We start from the raw sequence: 23,375 nt of genomic DNA, 5'->3' as shown, positions 1-23,375 counted from the left end.
GCTGCTTGCTGCTCCTGCACTTCCTGGGGGCAGCTGGCAGCAGCACAGGCTGGGGCAGGGTGTGATCTGGCTCCTGCTGAACTGCTGCAGTCAGGAAGGGAACAGTCATGGGGAAGTCTGTGCATGCAGGTTGGTTCCAGCAGGCACTGACATTCAAAAAACCTGCAAACAAGTCCTGTGCCTTAGTGCTTAGCTGCTGGGGATCCTATTTCATAGGAAGCCCTGTTCCTTATAGTATTACTCCAAGGAAATGGTGGGTTTGGTTTTCCCCCTCACTTGGAGCTTAGACTTGCTAGCTACCCTCCACATAGCAATTCCTAGTGCATAGCAAAGATGGTTACAGAACACAACATTTCTCAGTAAAAAGAGAAGTAGCCTTTGCTGAACCAAGCTGAAGCATTAGATAACATATAAAGGTCATTAAAGCTAGGTCAGTTCATATTTGTATTACCAGTGAAATTTGAAATGCTGTCTGCTGCCTCTTTGTACAAATTGCCAGATGCACACATCTTGTAAATGGCAGTACTACTGGTGATGTACCTTTTAGTCTTGATTCTTGGTTGTTGTATATTTATTCTTGCTCACCATGAGCTTCTCTGCAGTCATAAGAGCACAAACATCTGCACAGGGTTGCCTCTTGACCAGCTAGTTCTATCAAAGGATCATGAAGCCTCTCTCCTCCTTACCTCTCAGAGTTTTCTACCTTTTTCTACTGTGAAGTGCTGGGTGAGTGTGGAGTCCTTCAACCACTCAATGTAATACCCAGGGTCTGGCCTTGGCAAAACAGACCTTAGCTACCCCTCCTGCCTGAGGGGACACTTCAATGTGCTCTGTACACAATGGTTTGGTCGGTTCTGCCCCCCTCAATGACCTTGGCTTTGTGGTTCCTTCCCCCTTGGTGTGTCTCCATTGGCTTCAGGTCAATGCCCTTACCTGCCCTTTGCCCTGCCCCCATACCCCTCTACCTAAAGGGAGACGGGGGTGAGGTTCTTTTTCTTGGCCTTGGCTCTCTTTGCCTTCTCCTCCCTCCCTGGCTTGGAGGAGGGGAGAAAATAAAATGGACTCTCGTGCTTAACAAAAGAGACTTACCTCGTCTGTTTCCCTGCCAGTGGCTGTAACCTCCCTGGACATGATGGACGCTGTAGCCACACGATGCTACAGGTGAGAATGAAACCTCAAGTTGTGGTTGTGTTAGCTTGTCCTGGAGAAACAGCCAGGAAAAGCAAGTGTGTGGATGAAGCATTTAGAGAGCAGAGATGTTTTTTTTAACTGTGGGACCTGAGATGCTTCACGTGCTAAAGGGGCAGTACAGTTCTCTACATATAATAGAGGAATTCTATGTATATAATAGATGAAAACCCATGAGAGCTATCCCAGACCTTTTGCTCAATGTTTGAGATTTCCTGTCCAGGATTGTTCATTTATTTCAGGCTTAAGTAAATGAAAAAAACATAAGCTCTACTGGGGTCCTGTTACCACAGCCTTGAGCAAATCGTGGTGCTCCAGAGCAGCAATTCCTGTTGGTGAAATCTGAACCTTGGACAAAAGCGGAGGGAAGGACATGTCCTGCTTCAGCAGCCAGGGGGTGGCATGCTGAACTCTGGGCCAAACCTAGCTGAGAATGGGACCACAGCAAAGGGATCCTAGCAGGTGGGTTATCAAGGTGAGTTAGTGTGATTCCCCAGAGCATCAGCTGCCTCAGTGTGAGGTCCAGTTTTGGAGGCAGCTCTTCCTGCCCATGGGTTTGGCCTCATAGCCCTGGTCTCCAGAGGGCTGCTGCATACCACCACAACCTTGTGGCAAGTGAGCTCTCCGGTTTTAGTTTTTTGCTCCTTTCCCCCCACCCTTCACTAGTTACTTTCCTGCCTTCAAGGCTCCATAGCCAGCTCCCAGAGACAGTGGCACATTGATGTGCAGAATAGTGTCCCCCATCCTGGAAAGGGAAATCTCATCTGTCTGGGACATAGTGCTGGATGAGTTAATTCCCAACTGAAGTATGTTTGCAGGGTGTGCTTGGGTGTTCCTCTGAGCTGATGGCAAAGGAAACTGAACAGGAGGTGCTAACAAAGGAGGAAGGGCCTGTCTGCAGCAGGAAGCTTTGAGAAGTAGGAATTTAAGGGATGAAAAGTTTTTTTGACTTGCTGTAGCTCACGTCAGTCTCTGGCAGTTCTGTGTTTATAGATCTTGCATCCTCTTCCTGTTTACATCACATTCTTCTGAGCTTTGCACCTTGCATGAGAAAGGATCTTCAAAAGTTGACACCCTTTCTGAAATAGATGCTTTAAGCTATAAATTCTTTTAAGAGAAAAAAAAATCTTTACACAACACTATTCTTGATAGGTTTCTGGTGAGCAATTTCAAAACAATTGTTCCTTCATAACTTATAATTACTGCTCTGTGGTAGCAAAAATGTGTAGCACAATGAAATTGCTTACATGCTACCTTGGGTTTGAAACTGTAGGGAAAAGTAAAAATGTTCAAAATAACAGCATTCCAAAGTAGGAACTTACCCATCCAGTCTCCTTTGAAAGATGTAAAGTTATGGCTTTTGAAGGGATGTGGGTCCTTTGAAGTTCTCTACCTAGCTTTCCTTATAGGAAGAGCCAAGTTCAATTTCTCATCTGGACAGTGTACGGAATTTAACATAAGGGTCTTGTGTCAGCTTTGGGATTGAAGATCCATCTTGTACACAGTTGTGAAAGACTTTGAAAGCCTGCAGTCATAGGTGCTGTGACAACTGGCTGAAAGTACACCATGAACTAGTGAGGAAAGGCAGCAGATGCTGAGCACACGGTCTGCATGCAGCAAGGGGGCTGCAGCGCACCAAGGGAAATTAATTTGTTGCAGATGCTCTGTGACTGAGCCAATGAAGGAAGGCCAAGAGGAACATATTCCCTCTGACCTGTATGCTACAAATGCTCGTTTTTCCCTCCCTCTCACCAGCTGCATTTTTGGTGTCTGTTTGGGACAGATGAGAGTTCTCACTTGAAACCTACTACTGTTCTGTATGGTAAAGAATTGGGTATCCCCTGCCTCCCTTCTGCTCTCCCTTTTCTATCTGCCCCTGATGTCTGTAAGAGTAAGACAGAGTGTGCAGTGTTTCAGAGCTGAATATATCAGCTAAATAAGAGAGAAGCTTGCTGGAGTCCTTAAAGCTGTATAGAAAGCATGTACTTTGCTAATCTTAAATGGGCTTTTATGTCAGCATTTCAAAAAGAACTCTGAAAGATCCCTTTTCACCAAGGCATCACTACAATAAAAGAAAAAATACAGGAGATGACTCTTGAGCTGACTTTTGAGATGGAACAAAAGCCTGTAGAATTGAAGTTCTTCTTCAGGCACCTCAAGGAAGTGCAACAATACCTGGGAAATCAAACTGAAAGGACTCAAAGTCAGATTAAAAGGTTGAAGGCATTTGCAGGATTGTGCCATCACTAATTCACTGAGTATCTTCTATGAAATAGTTCTTAAAAATGGAGCTGTTTCCAGTGTAACACTGGATGGTCAAAAGCAGGACCTTGCACTCCTCTTGACTCTTCTTGTTCCCAAGCCTTCCAGGGCATGGATCTTCCTGGGACTGCCAAGCCTTTTTCTGCTTTGCAGTCATTTTGTTCAATCCTTAACAGCTGACCTCCTGAGCCTCAATCCAAGCTGTTGCTAAGTGGAACAACTTGACTTATGTGAGCACCTGACCTGAAGGATCCTCATCCACACGATCATAGCACCTGCAGCTTCCTTAGAAACCAGTGAGAAGCCTGAGCATGCCTCTCCTTGGAAAACCAGCAGAGCCTTTTTGGCTCCTGTAAGACAAACAGAAGGAGAAAATATAGGAGAAGCATGGCTATTGTATTCCTGTTGGGATAGAATCTCAAATGTTAGTGAGATGTAGCTCTTCAGAGAAGTCTAGTCACAGGCTTTTACTGCTGTTTGGGAGGGGAGCAGTGTTTTTTCTACTCTGTTCTATCTATGGAGTCCCACAAATAAAAGATAAGCAAAATCTTCACTGCAGTGTCCTGGTTATGCTGTTACCTTTGGCAGCCAGGGGTGCAGACAGTAAGGAGCTGCCATGGAAGACAAGGACAGTGCTGCTTTTTCACTTGAAATATTATTATCTCAGTAAGTTCTGATCTGTGGATTTCTGTTGTCCATGCACAATTTGGGAGGTGATAGCAGCCCATAGTGTCACTGTACACTCTGCTCTTCTGGGTCTGTAAATGCTGCCTGCTTCACTGGGCTGTCAGGCAGAAATGTTAAGTTCATTACCATGGGAAACTGCACTCTTTTGGCTTAAACTGAGCTATATGGTAGTCCTAACCTAGCTACCTGAAGAAAGCAAATATTTTTCAGGTGTTGAAAGACAGGAAATGGAGGCAAGCCTTGAATTTGGGAAGAAGCAGCTCTTCAGAGACCATGAACACTTTCTGTTCATTTTGCTCTAAATGACCAGAGGACAGATAGCTAATGAGCTAGTACTCAGTCAGGGTAAAATGCTGCTGATGCTGCTGATAATGCAGCATCAGCTGTTTGGGACCTGGCTGTTCAGTGAAGTCAGGCAGGCTGTTTGGTTTCTGTCCCAAATGCATGTGTTCTCATCAGGAAGGAAAATCAGACCTGATACTAATTGGCATGGCAGAGGCCACCTGCATGTGAGGGGAGGCTGAGAGGAGGCCCTGAGCACATGGGCAGGGAGAGGACTGGCCCTGAGCAGGGAATGCAGTCTCTGTTGCTGACTGGGCTGAAAGCAGAGGACAAGTCAGGCTGGCACGGATTTTGTTTTAATGGCCGTTGAGGCTTCCTGGGAGGTGTGATTCATCATGTGAGAGGTAAAGCTCTGACTCCAGACTGGGGATGCTAGTAGAGACTGGGAAGGGATAAACTCTAACCAGCTGGGAGCATATCACAGAATCATGAAATGCGGTTAATTGGAAGGGACCCACAAACACAACTCTTAACCCTGCACAGGAAAACCATGACATGGTTGTTGAAGACCTTTCTGCCTGCGGAAAATGTTATCTGTTCAGAAAAAGTTTTGTTCTTGTCCAGCATGCCTTGAGCCCTGTTCTGAGCTGAGGTTTTAGGGCTACTGGCACCTGTGCAACAGAGCTCCTGCTCTGGTTCAGATGCCAGCACAGCTCTCCCATATCTGAGCTGGGAGTATGTGCTAAAGCAACACACTGCAGCTGATACTCCAGTAGATAATAAGGCCAGTTGTTACTGGCTCCCTACTTGTTTTTCAAGTGAATTGCACTGGAAGTGAGGCTCCATCACCTGGAGATGAAGGGGGGAATGATACCTGCATTTACATCTATTGGAGTATGGGAAGAGCTTTACAGCAGAGCAGTTTACCTATTAGCAGTGAATGGCATGGTATTTCTTCCAAATGGGCAACTGCGCCTCTTCTCTTAAAATACACCTGGGAAAATAAGTGAATCATTTCTCATCAGGCTACAAGAATTTTGAAATTCCTCTCCAGGATTCATTCTACATTCTTCTGTGTGCATCTTAATTTCCTGTAACAGTCTTAATCTGCTTCCCATAGATACCCATGGGAGCCTTGTTATCGACCTCAACTGGAAAAAGGATTGTTTCTCTCCCTCAATACAACTGCTATTAACTGGCATAGCTCTAGTCTGTCTCCATCACAGGAGCCATTAATGTAATAGGTCAGAGGAAGCGAGTTCTGCCTCTGCTCCTCAAAGGTGTCCCAGCAGTTGTGGGGATGGAGCATGTTGTCTGTGTGAGAGGGAGCTGCTCTAGCTCCCCATCCACTGTGGAGTGCTAAGACCTGGGGCAGTCAGAAGGAGCATCCTTTGCTGGCATTAACACCCCCCACATGCTGTCTGGAAGTGTGATACGGGTGACAGGCTGCCCTGACGGCTGCTTTTTAATTGCCTGTTCCTGGAGCAGCCTCTGGGCTGAACTGGCACTTGATAGCTTGTTACCTCTGTGGCCTCCATGGGCGTCCTGCAAGAGCTGCTGGGTAAGAGAGATGCTGCATTGGCCTAGGAGCTCGCCTTCCTCTGCATTCCCAAAGTAACTAGGCACCAGAGTTGGGGTGAGCTGCCAATTTAATCAGTGCTCTTCCTCTTACAGTAGCATCACAGTGCACTGTGAACTTCCTCTTCATCACTGGGAATATCCAAATATAAGGCCAGGCCTCAAGTGGAGGAATTGGAAGCAGATGTGATGGAGAAAATACAAGGATAGTGGAGTCCCATGAGTGTTCTAGGGACAGGTCAAAAATCCAACAAGAAAGATTTCCCAAAAATCCCTACCTAAACCCCTGCCTAAATTTTCGCTACCTAAACTAGTTGTGTGGAAAGCCAGAGGCAGGTGTAGAACAGGCTTGTTCTGGTCTTGGACTGGCCACTGAAATGTGTCTCAGATCATGGTGCCTTCTAGGGAGATCCCTTTCTTCTTGAAAAGCAGCTGCTTTCTCCCCTGACTGTGGAAGAAGTGGAGCTCATTCCTCTGTGTTTGTGCTCTCACGTTTGCAGTGCCTTGGGACAGCCCTTGCACAAAGCACCTGAGACAGGAGAGCAGGGCAAGGAGTTGGTCCTTCTGCCCTGTACAGCAGGGCACGGGCCAGCTGCAAACACCTGTGTTACGGCAGCAGTCCCAATGTCCAGGTCTTGCCAGGTATGTCCACACATGGTACTCAGCCTGAGACCAGTGTCCGTGCTAAGCCTGAGACAGGCCTGCAGCTAAAATTTGACTGATGTCACAGATCTCATTGCCTGATGTCTGTCCTGAACATTTTCTAGTGCCCATAGAGACTAAAAGGGATGTGGAGGAAGAGATAAGAAAAATAAGCTTCTATGATAGGCAATGTAGTCTTCAATCCTCAGAGATCAAAAGCATCAAACTTCAGTCCGGAAAAAGGAAGACTTGGTGATGTGCTTTTGGGGAGAAAAAAAAATCGGAAAATGAGATTAGAGAAGTACTCATAGTTCTGCACACGGTCAGTATGCAGAGCTTGCTAAGAGCCATAGAGATCTGTAATTACATTTGTATGGATTATACTAATCCATGAATTTGTAGCCCATGGGACCTGGCCATTTTAGGCTAGAGAAATACAGAATTACTGGGTAGTGCTTCATGATGTGCTAGTACATGTCTTGTGGCTTTTTTCTTAACCCCAGGAGGACCTTTCTAGTAAGGTGCTGCTGCCTTTCCACGGTCTGGGTTCTGGCTGACAATGAGAATATGTCTTTTGGGGAGTGTAGTTTCAATTGTACATTTAGGAGACAGGAAAACTTTACCACCCTTTGAACTTGCTTTAAGGCAGAGCATAATCAGGGATTTATTTAAATATAGTCCAGGAATTTACTTACATGTTCTTATTTTCTTGCTGTGGTGTTGGTCATGAAAATGGAAGCATTCTTTAAAAAAACCACTGATCACACTTTACATTGTTCACTTTTAGGATTAAGTTTACCCCACCTTCATCTGTTTGACTTGTTATATTCCTGATTCTCTGTCTTAGCACTGTGATTTCAGGGTCCAAGTCCCCTCAGCTCAGGATGCTCACTGGCATTTCACTGCTTGAATCCCAGCTCTACCTCTTGGCTTTGGTAATTGCTCAGATATCTCTGACAGTAACAATTTATTTGAGATTTTTTTTTTAACTTGCTTGTGTCTCTGCTGGGACAGAGGGAATACTTTCATAAGCTCATGGAAGAGTAATATTCTCTAAAGAGCCTGTTGAGGAGTGTAACTGCCTACCGATATACCTGCAACAAGAGGTTGTGGCTAGGTTGTAACACCTTACACATTATTAAATGGACTGAAAGATAAATTTGAAAATCATCAACATCAAGGGATCATGGCTTGGGTTGAAGTAACTGACCCTTTCACTAAGATATTGAGCACCCTTCATGCCTCCTGAAGCTGAGGATGCTGATGCAGTTTGTGAAGTGACCATCTAACATACCTGGTACTGAACACTTCAGGCTTAATGGAGAACAACAATGGGACAACTTCAGCTGATAACACCTGCTCAGTATTTGGCTGGACTCTGTTTTGTGTTACAGAGTTTGCATTACTAATGTCAGCAGCCCACTTCTGAAGGTCATGTTTCTGTGGGTTCTGCAATCGTTATTTGTTGGATCTTGGATCTAGTCTAAGTGTTTTCTTTAAAGATATACAAAACCAGGCAAGGCAGATGAGTAGTGCCAGGGAGTAACCCTGGAGAGTGTTTCTGAGCAATCGTGTGTTTCTAGGGATTCACACTGGGAGGAAAAACCACATAAAATTCATCTTCCATTTACTGGGGGCAGGGAAATAGCAATATAATAATGGAGGGGCAGCAGGGCTAACAAGTGCCATTTGGGAAGTGTTAAAACAGCAGTAAATGAATTTCTGAACTTCAGTGTGCTTGTGAACTGCTAACCTGATGTGACTGCTTCCTGGCACATAAAGCACTTTAGAAAATGCTTCAGCATGTGATGCTGCCATCTGCTATGAGATGGTGGCATCTTCATAGTGGCCTATAACAACAGGGTTTCTCTCAGCAGACTTCATGTGTTCCTCTGTAAAACATGGATGATTTCAGTACCCCTTTCAGTACCCTGCCCAGACTCTTATTTCAGGCTAAAATCCAGGAGCTGATCCAGAGCATGACCAGCCTTTGTCTTAGAACTTGTTGCTGTAAATTGCCATTAATTTTGGTGGTACTGGGATTCAGTACCTCTAGTGAGAGATCTGGCAGGAGGGAAGAGACAGATGTACCTAGACTGGTTCACCTGTCAGACACCCAGCAGAGGGGTACAGACAAACAGCCCTGCCCTCCTTGACTTAACACAACCACAGCTGGACCTAGTTCAAAGTGTGTGGACTGATGGGTGGTAGAGAGGGATAACTGTCTTTGGCTTACTCCAAGAAAGTCAGTATTCCTTATCCTAACAAAGTTTGGAAATAAAAATAAAGTAAATAAAAATAAATAGAACATTCTCTTTGTCTCAGTCACATAGTGCATCTACTCTGGGCAGAAGATACTGTATGTTCCTCAATATTATTTACCTGCTGCTCACAAGAGAATCAAGAGAGTTACTAAAACTTCATTAGAAGTCTCCAAGCTGAAAATAGAGAGGAGGGAAATATGGCTCTGAGGGTGGGGAATGGACAGGGGAAGGTAAGGAGAATATCATGTTGTATAGCACATTTGAGATTTAAAACTCCACCATATTTGCAGAGTAAGCTGATATCTGTGGTTCAAAATGGCATGTGAAATGCTGCTTTGCCAGCACTCCTGGGGTTCTGCATCCTGTTCCCTGTTTCAGTGGGGCTCAATAGAGCTGTTATTCCTTCTCTGCAGACTATTTGGCACCACTTGCTGTGACATGGCTATGGTCAAAACGGGCTTCTAGAATCACAGAGTTACTTTAAAACTGGTTAAGCATCATCTGACACAGATATGGATGTGCCAGAGCTTTCATACAGAACATGTCTGAGGTATTGAAGTAGGACTTGGTTCAACAGGATATTAGAGATTCACTGGTGGAGTGAGTTCTGGGGCAGATATGGACTTTTCTCCAGTCCTGCCGTGTTCCTTTGCATCTGCTGATGCAGAGAATCCTGTCACATTGTGCACAGCCTCTGGCATCATGGAGCAGAGCAGCACAGTGAGGCTGCCCAGCCACACTCAGAATCTTCCCTGGCACAAGAACTACAGCATTTATGTTAAGTAAGAAAATGTAGACCTACTTTAACCAGCTAATTACTGTGTCAGAATCCGTTAATTAGCCCATGTCATGATGAAAACAGGGTCTTTTATATGCAGATAGAAATTAATAGTATCAAAGGGCTGCGAGGTAGGGAACGGGGAAATGGCCCAATGGATTGGATATTGTGCCCTGCAAAGGAATTGCAGTCTGCCAACCAGTTCTGATTATCCTGCCCTTATCTAAACAATCTCTTCCCTGACTTCTGCATGGAATGTGGTGTATCTGCCAATGACCTGAGGTTAACTAATCACTTCTTCCACTTCTCTTGGTTTTGGTGGGTCATTAGTGAGACAATCCCTCCCTCCCCCTCTCAGTGTGGAGTTGATGAGACACAGTGGTGGGAATGGCAATATCCTTACTCTTGCTTCTGAGTGGGTGGTATGGGGGGTTTCTCTGCTGTCTTGGACTGGGCTACTTCTTGGCAAATGTGCACTACTCATTTTAGCAACTAGGAGAGAGGCTAAGAAGGTGGTGAAAAAGGTGCCTCTAATGTGGGGTGCAGAACAGAAATGAGCAGTAGGTGGAGGCAACCTTTTGAGCAGGAGGTCCCTGGGCAGAGCAAGCAAATGGTGGGGAGCTATTGTTTTTTGGATTCTCTCCACATTTGGACACAGGTTTTTATCTTGGTCAATGAACTGGCGAGAAGATTTCAGCTGGGGAGGAAATGTTCACAACATTGTTTTGGATGAAATATTAAATTTTTAAAAAAACCTAAGGTAGCTTTTTTTTTTTTTTGGTGAATCAAATTATGTCATTGCTGCTACCTTGAAATGCTGAAGTCTCTGAGCAGAAGGATCCAGGCTTTTACTTTATTGCTGCAATGCCTACCTTCTGCTGCAGAGTTTCTTTATCAAATGCCATCATTCCTGTTATTTTATGAGCACAAAAGAGATGAACTTAGAGAGAACCATTTTATACCAGTTTCAAAGGATAAAGGTCCATGAGGATCCTAAGCAGATGCTGTAGGGATGTGGTTGCAGACACTGGAATTCTATCTTCTTGTTGCCGTAGATCAAGCTTCCCTTAAGCAGCTCAGCTTTAACTCCAGAAGTAAATTTTAAACTGTTACTCAGGCTTAAACTTTCCGTTTAGATCACTTCCACTCATAAAGATGCAATTCAGAAGTAAAATGCATTTACTGGTTGCTGTTACAAGAAACCTGTGTCAGTGTCTGTCTAATCTCAGGTTTCTCCAGCATTTTAATAGCAGAATATTGGAGCCCATTCTCCTGCCTGCATTTTTTTCCTAGTATCACTTTGTGACTCTCCTTGGAGAGCTCCACATGATCCTGCACATTTTAATGCTCCCTCCAGCAAAACCTCTTAAAGGATTATTTTGACTTGTGATTAGAAGTGGCAGGAAACACTTAGCAGATCTGAAACTCAACAAAGTAGTGCAGTTTGCTTTCTGGGTTTTTTTTTTTTTTTTCTCCCTGTTATCACAGAATGGTTGTGGTTGGAAGGGACCTCTGGACATCTTCTAGCCATCCCCCTCCTCGCACTTCCTCAGATTTAGCTACTGCTTATGTTTCAAAGTTGCCAGATTGCAGATGATGCCTGGAAGGGCAGATGGGGTTTGGTTCAAGACCTAGTGTTTAGCCTAGGAGACAGAGGGAATGCTTTTTTTTAAGTGCAGGAAAAACTCTCCTTTTGACAACTGTTCATGTAAATTCTTGCACTTTGTCATTTGCTAGAGAAGGTCTGTATCTGCAAGGGGAAACCTGAAGAAGAAGGCAAGGTCTTCAGAGGGCATCAGAAGGTGGAAAGAGCAGATGAAAATCAGTATCAGACCCTTGGGGGAGTAGTTGAGGCTGGGGGAAGGGGATGCTTGCTGGATGCATCCATGTTAGGGGTTCTTGTTGAAACTCATTCTCTCCCAGATGCAGAGCAACACTATTCTTCCATGTGGGATATAGTAAAATTTGTCAAGTACTTTTACACCCAAATTACATGGGAAAAGTTGTTCCATCTCTTGGTGACTCCTGATGTAACTTCTTGGCCACTGCTGGGAGATGCTGGGGCAACTTACTCAATCTGGGTGAGAATTCAGCAGCACTCAGTGGCCCACTGATATTTACAAGAGCATACAATTGAAATCCTGTCACCAAGTCATGAGGGAAGTCTTGCTTGCTAGTGGGTGCTGACTTTTGCAGTCTGTGTACTCACACAGATTCTGCCTTTTCCTATGCCAAATGCTTTATGGAGGATGTCTCACAAGTTTTACTTCCTCTACACCAATCCAGGGTTATGCAAAGCCCTGCCCAACTGCAGAGGGCCATGATGCCATTTTAAATATCCCCAGCCTCACTGAAGCACTGTAGGTGTTTTCAAAACCCACCTGGTGTCCAAAATCAAAGATGTACATGAAAGAAAGGGTCTGGCCATCCTCTGCTTGATGCACTCTTGCCTAGAGGGTCCCCACACACTGGCCAGGAGACCTGACTCTTGACTGGTGAGTGGTGGTTCACAAAAACCAGAGAGGCATATGAGTTTCATCCTAGCATTAGTGAAGCAAGAATCACCAGAAAGCTCACCTTGGACAGTCCTGACAGCATGAAATGTTTTTTTTATTTTAAGGGCATTGGTAAAATTTACCGGAGACTCAGTTGACATTCTCAAAATCACTGATGTGCTTAAAAGCCCTGAGGGACCAGGACCTCTGCCCTTTCATCTACCTTCAGCACTGGGCAGAGCTTCTAATTGCTAATTTGGGGATAGTTTGGAGTCACCTATCAGGCATGAGAGGTTCATCTCTCCTCTTTGTCTAAAGCCTTTAGCAAGCATTAACTGAGCTGCACAGTAATCACTCAGGACTGATGTGTTGACTCCAGCTGAGGCTGCTGCAGTGCTGAAAGCCTGTGCTCACACAGCCCAGCTTTGGTAGGGTCGGATGGAGATCCAGGCTATCCTTGACTTTTGAATTTGCTTTTGTTGCATCTCCAGGCAGATGAGTTTGCTTTGCGCCTGCAAGGATGGGAAGGAAGTTGTGTGCATGTATCACTGTAGCCGATAATCCCCTGTGAGATCCTGGGCTTCCTAGTTCAGGCGTGTGTGGTGCTGACAGGGCCCTGTAGCTCTTCCTGTGGTTCTGTGATGAGATTAACTCCTCTGGGGGAGCTGCTGGGCCAAGCCCGGGCCTGCCCAAAATGTACCTTTTGCCTCCTACTTCTACCAGCAGAACTAAACTTCTTTGCCTGTCTGGTGGTGTTCTGCCAGGGTTTTTTGTAGTGATAGGGAGAAGATTAGTAGACACTTTGGGTGTGAGGTTAGTGACAAACAGCTCTGCTCTCTGCCTGGCTGGCCTCAACCTCTCAAGAAGCAGATGTGTGCAAGGCTTGGATGAAAACAGCTCTCTCTGCCCTGAGCCCTGGGGATCCTAAATCCTTGACAAGCATGCCTGCCTCCCCTGAGCATTAGGCTTTTGGCAGGCTTTGACCCAAAGGAGTGAGGGTGAAGCATCTGGGCTCTGTTTATCCTCTGGGATGGAGGATGTGTGTGAGGAGGGGCAGTGTGCCTGTACACATGTGCTGGGTGCAGGGTGAGCACTGCCACCACCGTCCATGTCCCAGAGCTGATGTGCCAGCCCATGGCAGAGGCAGGATGCTGTGCAGGGAGATCAAAGAGGAAAGCTGAAATGAAAAAATTACTACCAGCAGTGGGGGAAAAGCCTTGAATTCCAGCATGAAGTTTGCTCCTTTCTTTCAAATCAGTGCGTCACTTAAGGACATGCATTAACCATATGTTAAAGGTGTTAGAGGGATGAATGTGGAGCACACGTGTTTGCTAAGCCTTTACCTTGGGGTGGACTGACTGGAGAAAAGGATAAGCACTCTGGGAGCTCCTGACCATAAGACATCAATCAGACACTTTGCTTAGTTTGGTCAGTTTAGACTGTCTTTGCACAGGAATTTTGAATATTTTCTTCTACTGATTCAACTCCTAGAGCTAAATAACATCTCTTATAATCCAGCGACCATTAACAGTTTGACATAAAACTTGAAGCTTACCAATTCTCTTGCAAAGGATAAGCAGGCTCTGTTACCAATTTATGGGAGAAGTGAATAAAGAAATCCCTAAATGACTGTTCTGCTGACCTCAATATATCTTGTAGGAAGAACCTCCTAAAGCCCAAGAACTAAGGCTGCAGAACAGGAGACATTAACCAGGTGATTTATTTCTCTTTCAGAACACAACATTGCTCATTGGGGTTTTGTTGGTTTTGTTGTGGTTTTTTCCCCACCATAGTAAACACAATAAATATTACATTTCTAATTCAGCATAACAAAACCCCCCAATACAGAAGGAAATAAATGTGGTGATGCCTTATTGTTCCCATGTCATAATCAGGGAGTATTACCATGCTGGAAGAGTGCTCTGTGTTGCTGCTTTCAGTTCACAAGACTAGAGAGAAGTTCCAAGGACAGTTGGGTGTTTAGTACATCTATAGCATACATTCAAGGAATTTGGGGTACTTGATGAGAAGACAGAGAAGAAACATTTCCCATCAGGACTAATGGAGAGAGACTGGTTTCACTTGCTGCAGTTCATTATAGAAAATTAGCAATGACAAATCACGTATGGCTGTGAGAGGCAGGATGTTCTTTTCACCTTTTCTTTCTCATTTAACAAAACCAAGTAGCACTACACTGATCAGCACTACCAGCCAAGAGAAGCAGTGCCTGATGCCTTGGTGCTGGTTGGGTTTCTTTGGATTTTCTTCTGTTCCAGAGGATGATGAGCAGTGCTGCAAATGGCTGTGCTGCCTCTCAGGCTGGAGCACTGCCTCTGCTCCTCAGCCACCGAGTCTGGTGACCTGTCCTCCCTGGCACTGCACCATGGCACATGTCCCTGGCCTCTGAGCCCATTTAACCTGCCTGTACCCGGGAGGGAAGAAATTTGGCTCATAACCCTAGGCTTCTCCCTAGCTGGGCTGTGAAGCATTTTGTAATAGCTTCAGTCTTTGCTTCCTGGGAAAGATTTACAAGAAGGCCTTCCCTAGCATTTGGTTTCACTTGCCCTTTTGAGCTAAGGTCAAGATCAGAGAGTGAGTCAATAGGCTTTCTCAACTTGCTGATATTCAGCTGTTCTGTCCTCCAACTCTGCCTCTGAGCTAAACAACATTTTATTAAAGCATTTCTTCTTTCTCTGCCTTTATTTTTTTTTTAAGCTAGTAACGAAAATGCAGATATTTAAGGTAAAGCACTGTGACTATTCTTCAGTTCTACAGGTATCATACAAGCTGTATAAAACTGGTGTTTCCTGTGTCAAGTGCATTACATCTGGAATGCAGAAGGGCTTTATTCACAATTTCTGGGGGAAAAAAAAAATCTCAGTGGATAATTACTCTCCCTGCTAAAAATATCTCTTTTTTTCTTTCTTGTTTTGTGATTTCTGCTAGATGAAAAAACCAGTAGGCATTTCAAATTTTTCTCCATGTGAATACTAAAGGACATGAGTGAATCACATTTTGGGCTTTAGTTCCTTTTCTCCAGTGAGATCTATCATGTGTCTCCTACCTGTGCCTGACTAGTTTAATATTCTCTCTTACCACTTACTATTCCTGTATGGCTGCTTATTATTATAAGCTATTTATTTGCAATTTTGGAGGTGATTACAAGAACAAATAGTCTAGTGTTGTATTGACATTGTCTCTTTGACAATGCCCCAACAACTCCTTCCCAAAGACACTGCTCTTCCAGATAAGGAAACAGGGAAAGTGTGACTGAATACCATGCATGTGAAGAACTCAAGCATTTCCTTCCTCACTCAATCCCAGATGTTCTTTTCTCAGGCCTCGTATCCAAGTCTCCATTAGAAATTTGAGAGAAATGCTTTACTGTGGCTGCTGGCTTGGCTGCTTTTCAGATTCAGGCAGAATCTCCTTTATTCACACGCCCTTTTCTCTTCTTATTTTTTTTAATACTTCTCCAGAAACTTGTATTATCGTCTTTAGCAGTGCAGAAAAATATCCAATATTTTAGAGCTTCTTTGTAGCATGTTAATCTCTGAGACTAAAAAAAAAAAAAAAAAATCTTTTGGTCCCAGCCTCATTTTTAATAGGATAGTAAACTAAGAGGATACATGAGGATTATTCTAATCTAGCCCTGGAGCTCTCTCCAGCGCTACTGCCTATCTGGGAACCATTATTGAACTGCCTTCTCCAGTACTCTAGAAAATAGGCATTTATCTTGATTTAACAAGTAATGATAGCAAAAGCCTGAGCTGTCATGCTTTGGAAATAATGGATTAGCTAATTGATTGTGAAAAGAAATATTAGGCTGGAACTGAACACCCTTTGGAGTGCTCTCTTCTCCTTGCCTCAGTCTTTAGTCCCTTGAGGGCATGTTTGTACACTGAGGGGGGTATATTCAACACAAACAACTATTCCTCCTACAAAACACATGCAAGGGACTGCTGGAGGTGAGCAGCTTTTCCTCATCTTGCAGCTCTCCTGGAGCAGTCCATTGTGTGTGCTCTGGAAGAGCAAGGGAGCTGGTGAAGGATCTGGAGAACAAATTTGGTGAGGAGGAGCTGAGAGTGTTCAGCCTGGGGAAAAGGAGGCTCAGGGGGGACCTTATCACTCTTTACAACTGCCTCAAAGGAGGCTGCAGCCAGGTGGGGATTGGTCTCTTCTCTCAGGTAACAAGTGACAGGATCAAGAAGAAATGCCCTCAAGATACACTCTAAGTGACAGGGGAGGTTAATGTTGGATATCAGGAAAAAATTCTTTACTGAAAGGGCTGTCAAGCATTGGATCAGGCTGCTCAGGGAGGTGGTGGTGTCACCAGTGCTGGAGGTATTTAAAAGATGTGCAGATGTGGCACTTAGGGATGTGGTTTAGTGGTGGGTTTGCTCAGCAGTGTTGGGTGAATGGTTGGGCTCAGTATTAAGGTCTTAATCTAAATTATTTTTTTTATTCTGCTACTGTGGTAGAAGATAAACACACAAAGTCTTATTTGCCTATGTAGTCTTTAAACCTTCTGGGTCTGGGCTTTAAACCTCTTGGGTCTAGGGGACAGCACATGACCTGGGCAGGAAAGGAACTTCTTTCTGGAGACATTCATTGTTTGCAGGTGATGGGAGACCAGTCTGCCCAGAAGTGAGAATTCTACCAAGGATGTATGGAACTGATCCCTGGGACACCATACACACTCTCCTACCTCTCAAGGCAATGAATGTGTGTAAGAGCAAAACTTTGACTTCAGACATTGCTGTAGCCAATACACAGTCACACTGCTCTTCTTTCAGCTCGTATCCATGCGTGAGGAACTGAGGCAGGGCAGGCAGGATGCAGTTGCACAGCAAGACTGAGTCAAGCTGGGACCTAAGTGCAGGTTTTACCTGTCTGTGCAGTTCACTCTGTGATACTTATTTCTCTTCCTCTCATACTGAAAAGAGCTACATGTTGTTGTCAGAGTTAAGTCTTGAATATGTCTTTAGACTCTTTTCAAAAGGCATAACAGACTACCTCAAACAGATGAATTACTGCTGTGAGCAGTACAATAATAGTCACACACATGGTTTCTTTCTCCTTTTCTCTCCTCTACTCCCCATGATGAAATTTCTAAACTGTTGTACACTGCACAGAATGCAAACAGACATTGGATTAGTTAAAAACATACTTCTCTTTATTTGAAAGTTTTCTATTCACAGATAAAAGGCAGTTGATACATTGCATAGTATACATTTTTTTTTAAGTATGCTTATTATCAAATGTAAAAAGGGATGGTTACTGGCTCTAACTTCCCACAACAAACAGTGAAGTTAATGGAACAATAAATTAAAGGAGTAGTGGTAGTCCACGTTACATACAAAATAGATGTTAACAGATCCAAACATAAGATGAATGATGACTGATTCAGTTTCCCTTCTCCTTAGAAATTCAGTGTCTTACTAAAGTGGTTGCCTAAGCTGAGTTTTTATTAAAATGCAGTAGTGCTCTGAAGCTTTCAAACACAAAAGCCACACTTTTTTTTTTTTTAATTGAATGGGAATGTCTTCAAGAACCCTTGCTAGTGGGAATGAGGGTGCTGTTCTCCTGCCCCTGTGATGGTCAGGTCCTTTTCCTGTTGTTGAGCCCTTACTGCTGCAAGGAGGCACACTTGATGCTTCTGCTGCAGTTGATCCTGGCTCTAAGGCACTTCTAGGGCCTAACAACTGTCCACATTGCAGGCACTAAGTATTCAAAGGACAAAACTCCGCAGAGTGGGTGAGTGGTGTGTCATGCAACCTTAGTTTAGTGTATTGGCCATCATCTCTGGGACTGTCCTCATGGTCTTATATAAATGCTCTTTGCTGGAAATGCAGTACCTGGGCTCTCTATGGTATTGAACCCCAGGGAGCTTCTATGGGTGTTACAGAAACAGTTTTAAGAGATGTATCTTGTCAGTGTGCTCCCTTTCCTGTTTACCTGAACTCATATGGGTTTCCATGAGTGCTTTCTGGCAGGCAGGTTTTGTCATGGAGCTGGTCCTGTGCATGGGCTGAATGTCAGAGTGCTACCTGCACTCATCTCCTGCCTTGAGCTGGAGGCAAACACCTTGTTCATCTGTTCAGGAGAGCTTCAGAAAGTGCCAGAACTATGGGGGAGGGGAGGGTAGGTATGGAACAAGGATGTGGAGAGAGAAACTTGTCAAGCAGAACAGCAGGAGATCTTCATCAGGGAATGGAGTAGCAGAGTCCATGTGAGCTGGAGCTCCAAGAGTCCTGTGGATGCTGGCCTGTATATTACTTAATGAGAAAAGTCAACCATATTCTGAATTACAGGGTTGTAACTCAACCCTGAGGATCTGATGACTATGGAAAGCACCTGAGCTCTGCTGCCCTGGTTTGACAACTATAAGCTTCTGGAGGCAATTATAATCCTGTTGTATGTCTCCGCTGCCTGGCACTTTTTTCCCTCCCTCCTTCCATACTTAACACTGAGGTAGAAGTTTAAATTAGCATAAAAACACACAAAAAATTAACAGGATGTTAGTGGGAAAGTAGTCCTATGATCTTCAAGATTTGCAAAAACGCAACATGGCTATAAAATGAGTAACTGAAATAGAAGAGTAATTTAAAAATGTCAGAAAAACAGTATCAAAAAAGTACAGTACTGAGTTGCAAGACATTTTCTATTGTATTTTTAAAAATTATGAGGTTTGGGGTTTTTTTAATTCTCCCTCTGCAACAGAATTTTTTATGGTATCAGATATACTGGCATCAAAGTAGAAGTACACATGAATTTTGAAGATATTAACTCTTTTGAACAATTATCCAGTTGGCTTCAGTTGAGTATTGCTTTTATTTCCTATAAAAATACATGTTTAACTATTCATGCGCATATAGTGACATACATGTCTTGCAAAAAAAAAAAAAAATCTGTATTCCTTCTGAAGCTTACAAGGAAGATCAAAGTAATGGTAGTAATCTTTATGACAAGACTTAAATGACTTATTGTTCATAAAATATTTAAATATAAGCAACACAAATCACCAACAAAGGATTTTTTTTTCTGCTTTACAACCCCTGTAATACTAAAGGAAGTTTATATTAATACCTAAATAAATTGAGTTAAACTACTCCTATAGGGGCTGCTGTTAGTTACCTCCACTGTACTTAATACCACAGAGCAAATGAGGTCCAAATTTCAGTTGAAAGAACATGGTTAGCTTGAATTTCACCCTATTGATTTAATTATTGGTAGGAATTTGAAAACACATTCAGTGTAAGAAAGCTGTTAAAGCCAAAGGGGGAAAAAAAGCTCTTATTATTCTTAGAGCTATTTTCCAAGAAATACTAGATGTTCCAGCTTTAATGCTACATTTTTAAATCACGGAAAAAAAATCCATGAGTAGAGGAAGACAGTGTTTATGAGCCTTCAAGAAGAACACTTCACTGACATTAAAAGCAACTTTGCAGACTCACTTGAAATGTATCAATTTGTAATCTACACATTTACAGAAGCTGCTCTGCTCTGAAAGCTGTTTCCCAATCTGTGCCAAAACATGTGAGGCTGCGTAGCATACTTCTGATGATAGACCTCCAGGCTCTGTTTCTCCATAATTGATTTAGTTATTAGTTATGCAGGGGAGAGAAGAGATCCCTGAGGCTTAGTAAAACAGTATTCAGTTACTAAAAGCAGCCCTTTGTGAATTAATGTCATCCTACCAGCTCTTTCTGCTCATTATTCCTTCAAGTCTTGTTTTCCTGGACACCAGCTGTCACAGAGGAAGTCTCCAGTCTTTTCTTCTCCTGCCTCCTTGGCTGACTGAAGCTGCACCAGCACGGTCTGGAGTGTCTCCTTCACCACCTGGATCTCCCTCTGCAGAGACTGTGCAAGCTTTATTAAGGAATAATCTATAGGTGATTGGCAGTCCTTTTTCTCTTTCCAAGTTATTAAGTACATTCTTGTTCTGCTGTTCACAACAGATGGCCATGGCTATCTAATTGTAGCTTCAACTTCTTCCAAATTGTTTGGATTAAATATTAATACATTTCTCACACTTGCTAACGAAAGAAAAATGCAGGCAAACTCAAGTTCTCAAGTAGCATTATTTACCAGTTTAAAAAAGGGAGGGGATGGGGGATACTGCTTGGATACTGTTCTCATAGGAAGGAAGGAAGGCAGGCAAAAAAATATTGTGAACTAAGGAGGCAGCAGCACTAGGTGTGAGCCCCCTGATGGATGGAGGGTGGATTTTTAGGCCAGAGAGACAGACCTGGGTGGATCAGACCCCAGGTGAAGGCAACAGGAGCAGTCTGAAAGGAATGCCAACAGTGACCACAGCTTGTGTGGCATTAGTGAGCTCAACAACATGTGCTGTGCAAGGTGGAGTGGGAATCTAGGTAAGGAGCAAAATCAGCTTACAGCAGAGAAAGCTTTCATGTTAGCTGAATTATCACCATAATTATAGTACAGAACACACAAATATAAACTATATGAAATTCCACAGGGAATGCTTTGAACAAGTTGAAAAGCAAAGAGGGCAGTAACAAGCTTGTACTGCTGTGCATTAAAAGGAAGAAGGCCACCTGAAAAGTATCCAATAATTAGTATAAAATGTTTCATTTGGTTAAGAAAGAATTTTCCAGATTTTTTTTTCCTCTGTCTAGTTCAGAGTTCCTGCAACAAAATCAGGAAGAAACTGATGGTTAATAGCTCAGCCTCTGAAAGAGACCTTCCACTTTCCTCTTTCCCCAGCTCCACAATGACAAGAGGAAAGGTGTCATATGCTGGCAACAAGGGGTGCAGCAGGGAACAGACTGGCAGATGAAGGTAGGACATTTACAGACACAGTAGCAACTCCTGACATGCGCACAAGCCTTTAAGTGGCTAGGCTTCCTTGGCAGTACAGCTTTTTGGGCTATGACTGAGAATAAGTTTATTTAACCAATATATTGGCCTTTCTGCTGATAATCTTAAATCAGCAACACTACCCATTGTTAGAAGAAGTGCAAGAACTGAGTGTAGCTCAGTGAGACATCCTATTTTATCCTCTCTTCTATAGCTTACTCTATGTGGAGAAGAAAGCAAGCAGAGGCAAGTCAGAGCCTGCTGTAATGGTAAATCAATGACCAAGTCTATGAACAGACCCTAGGGCACATCCCATCCCCACTCCTGGACAGGTATGGGTGAAGGGCAAAGACCCCAAAAGACAGAAATTGGCTCATATCTAGCAGTACGTCATCAAATTATGCCAGAACCTCACTTTGAGGGAAGTGAAACAGGATAACACTGAAACAACTCAGTTTCAAAAGTACAACACACAGAAAGGATAATGCACAAGGACAGTCTTTGTCCTTTGCAGAGCTCATACATTAGGAAATGTTGTTTTACTTGACCCCAATGTCAATGCAATGTCAAGAAAAAAAGATGGCCTCAGGTTATGTGACTAGAAAAACTAAGCTGCTACTTTTGAGAAATTGTGACTGGACCATGGTAAAGCTATACCAACTACAGCTCTTTCAGGCAGCTGTTTCTATGTCTTTGAAAAGTCTTGGCTGCTTTTGATTCTGTTACCAATTCCTCAAAATTTCATCTTAGTGTATTTACATGCATTTGTTATGATGTTTTGCTCTTAATATGTTCATCCATACTTCTAATTTCTGGAAAGCTCTGTTAATCTAAAGGGCTTCTGTCTCTGATTACAAGTAGTAGAAGTACACACAAAGCTTCTCCTAACCTAGGATCACAAAAGCACTGTACAAGGACAAATTAACTACACTTTCCATGTTTTCTGAAGAAAGATATTATCATCCTCTTCTAAGTCCTGGATTCTCCACACCTCTGCAACTTAATGATGAGGCTCTGCTGAAAACCTAACTGGTAAACATAAATTCTGCAGTCCATGAACACCATAAACCTTCTGAAGTTTAATTACTTCTGATGTGTAGTCTCTGACTACATGCTGTTACTTGTTATATCCCAGGCAACTACAAAATTCTTTTCAGGTAGAGAGAAAAAGCAAAATTGAAATGTTTCGGTGACAGTGGATGAGAAATCTTAAAGGATGGAAGAAAATGAGGAAGACAGGAAAAAACCTGCTAACCAACAGAAAGATGGAGCAACAAAAAAAGATGACTGCATAGTTTAAATACAGCAAGTTCCAATAACTTCATACATAACATCACAATCATATGTAGACAAAGAATTGTCAAATTAGCCTTTATGGTATATGGCTGAGCATGGCACCTCTATCCACACACAGGTCATATCTGGATAAACAGCTTCATCCATTTAAAAAATGCAAATCAACAGTTTTGCATGGGTCCTCATGCAAATGTGTCCTTCATGCTTAAATTCTCTATCCAGTGCTGCAAAATCAAGCCAGTATCCAGGGCAGGACTGAAAACAAGTTCAAACTAGGAATATTTTCTGGTTCTGCTGTCTTCCTCTGAAAATTGAAAACATTTCCACGGTGTCAAATAAAAGGTAAATTAAAGTACTTGGGAACAAGTCCAACCCATACAAAGGCAACCCATATTCAACAATACTGCAGGTCTAACATTGTCTAGCTGGAAGCTTTTCACCTATTTGACTTTGTCTCTTTGAAAAACTTGAGCATCATCTCAGAGCCCATGATTTGCAGGCAGATAAAAAGCAGATCAAATTACTATGGAGACTTACTTAAATTTTGGAAAAAATGGGATCATTTTGCTCAAATGCAGCTTCTGATATCTCAGCCCAGATGTTTAGGGAAAAGAGACAAAAAGTAGATATCAATCAGTTACCTTCCTATAGGAAAGGTTAGAAAGTAAGAGTACACATTATAAGATAAAAGACATTGGAAGGACAATGAAGGACTACTACTGTTCTGAGATAAGGGCCCATGGGATTTTGGAAAGTAACTGCATTTTTTGACATCTGAAGAAGAAATTTGTTCTGAAGAACAGAAATAATCGGAAAGAGGTTTTTGGTTGGGTCTTTCCTTGTTTTTAACCTATAAGCTGATACATACACCAGCAACGTATCTTGAGGCAAAGGTGCCCAACAGCCTCCCGGGCTGGATTAACAAAAACACAGCCAGCAGGCAGAAGGAGATGATCCTTCCACCCTAATCAGCACTGCTAACATCCCATCTCAATGTTTGGGTTCCGCAATAAAAGAGTAGGACTTACTGGAATGACAGCAGCATAGGACCGGTTTAATGGACTTGAGTATCCACCA

General features: G+C 43.2%; 1 protein-coding gene across 4 annotated transcripts in view; it reads right to left on the bottom strand.

Annotated features, from left to right (window-relative positions):
* Positions 1–17,351: 17,351 nt before the first annotated feature.
* The window catches only part of DISC1 (DISC1 scaffold protein), a 190,761-nt gene continuing 184,737 nt past the window's right edge, over positions 17,352–23,375 (bottom strand). For 2 of the 4 annotated variants that reach the window (XM_083856258.1, XM_083856261.1), the window contains exon 14: positions 17,352–20,042. In XM_083856258.1, the coding sequence (XP_083712384.1) occupies positions 19,893–20,042 (150 nt within the window). In that variant the 3' untranslated portion in view covers positions 17,352–19,892. Of the gene's footprint in view, positions 20,049–23,375 lie in introns of all 4 variants that reach the window. The other 2 variants (XM_083856260.1, XM_083856259.1) reach the window with 2 other exon arrangements.

Source organism: Zosterops lateralis (genome assembly GCF_965231275.1).
Source record: "Zosterops lateralis genome assembly, chromosome: 3".
Taxonomy (NCBI): Eukaryota; Metazoa; Chordata; class Aves; order Passeriformes; family Zosteropidae; genus Zosterops; species Zosterops lateralis.
This window is presented reverse-complemented; position numbering and strand designations above follow the sequence as displayed.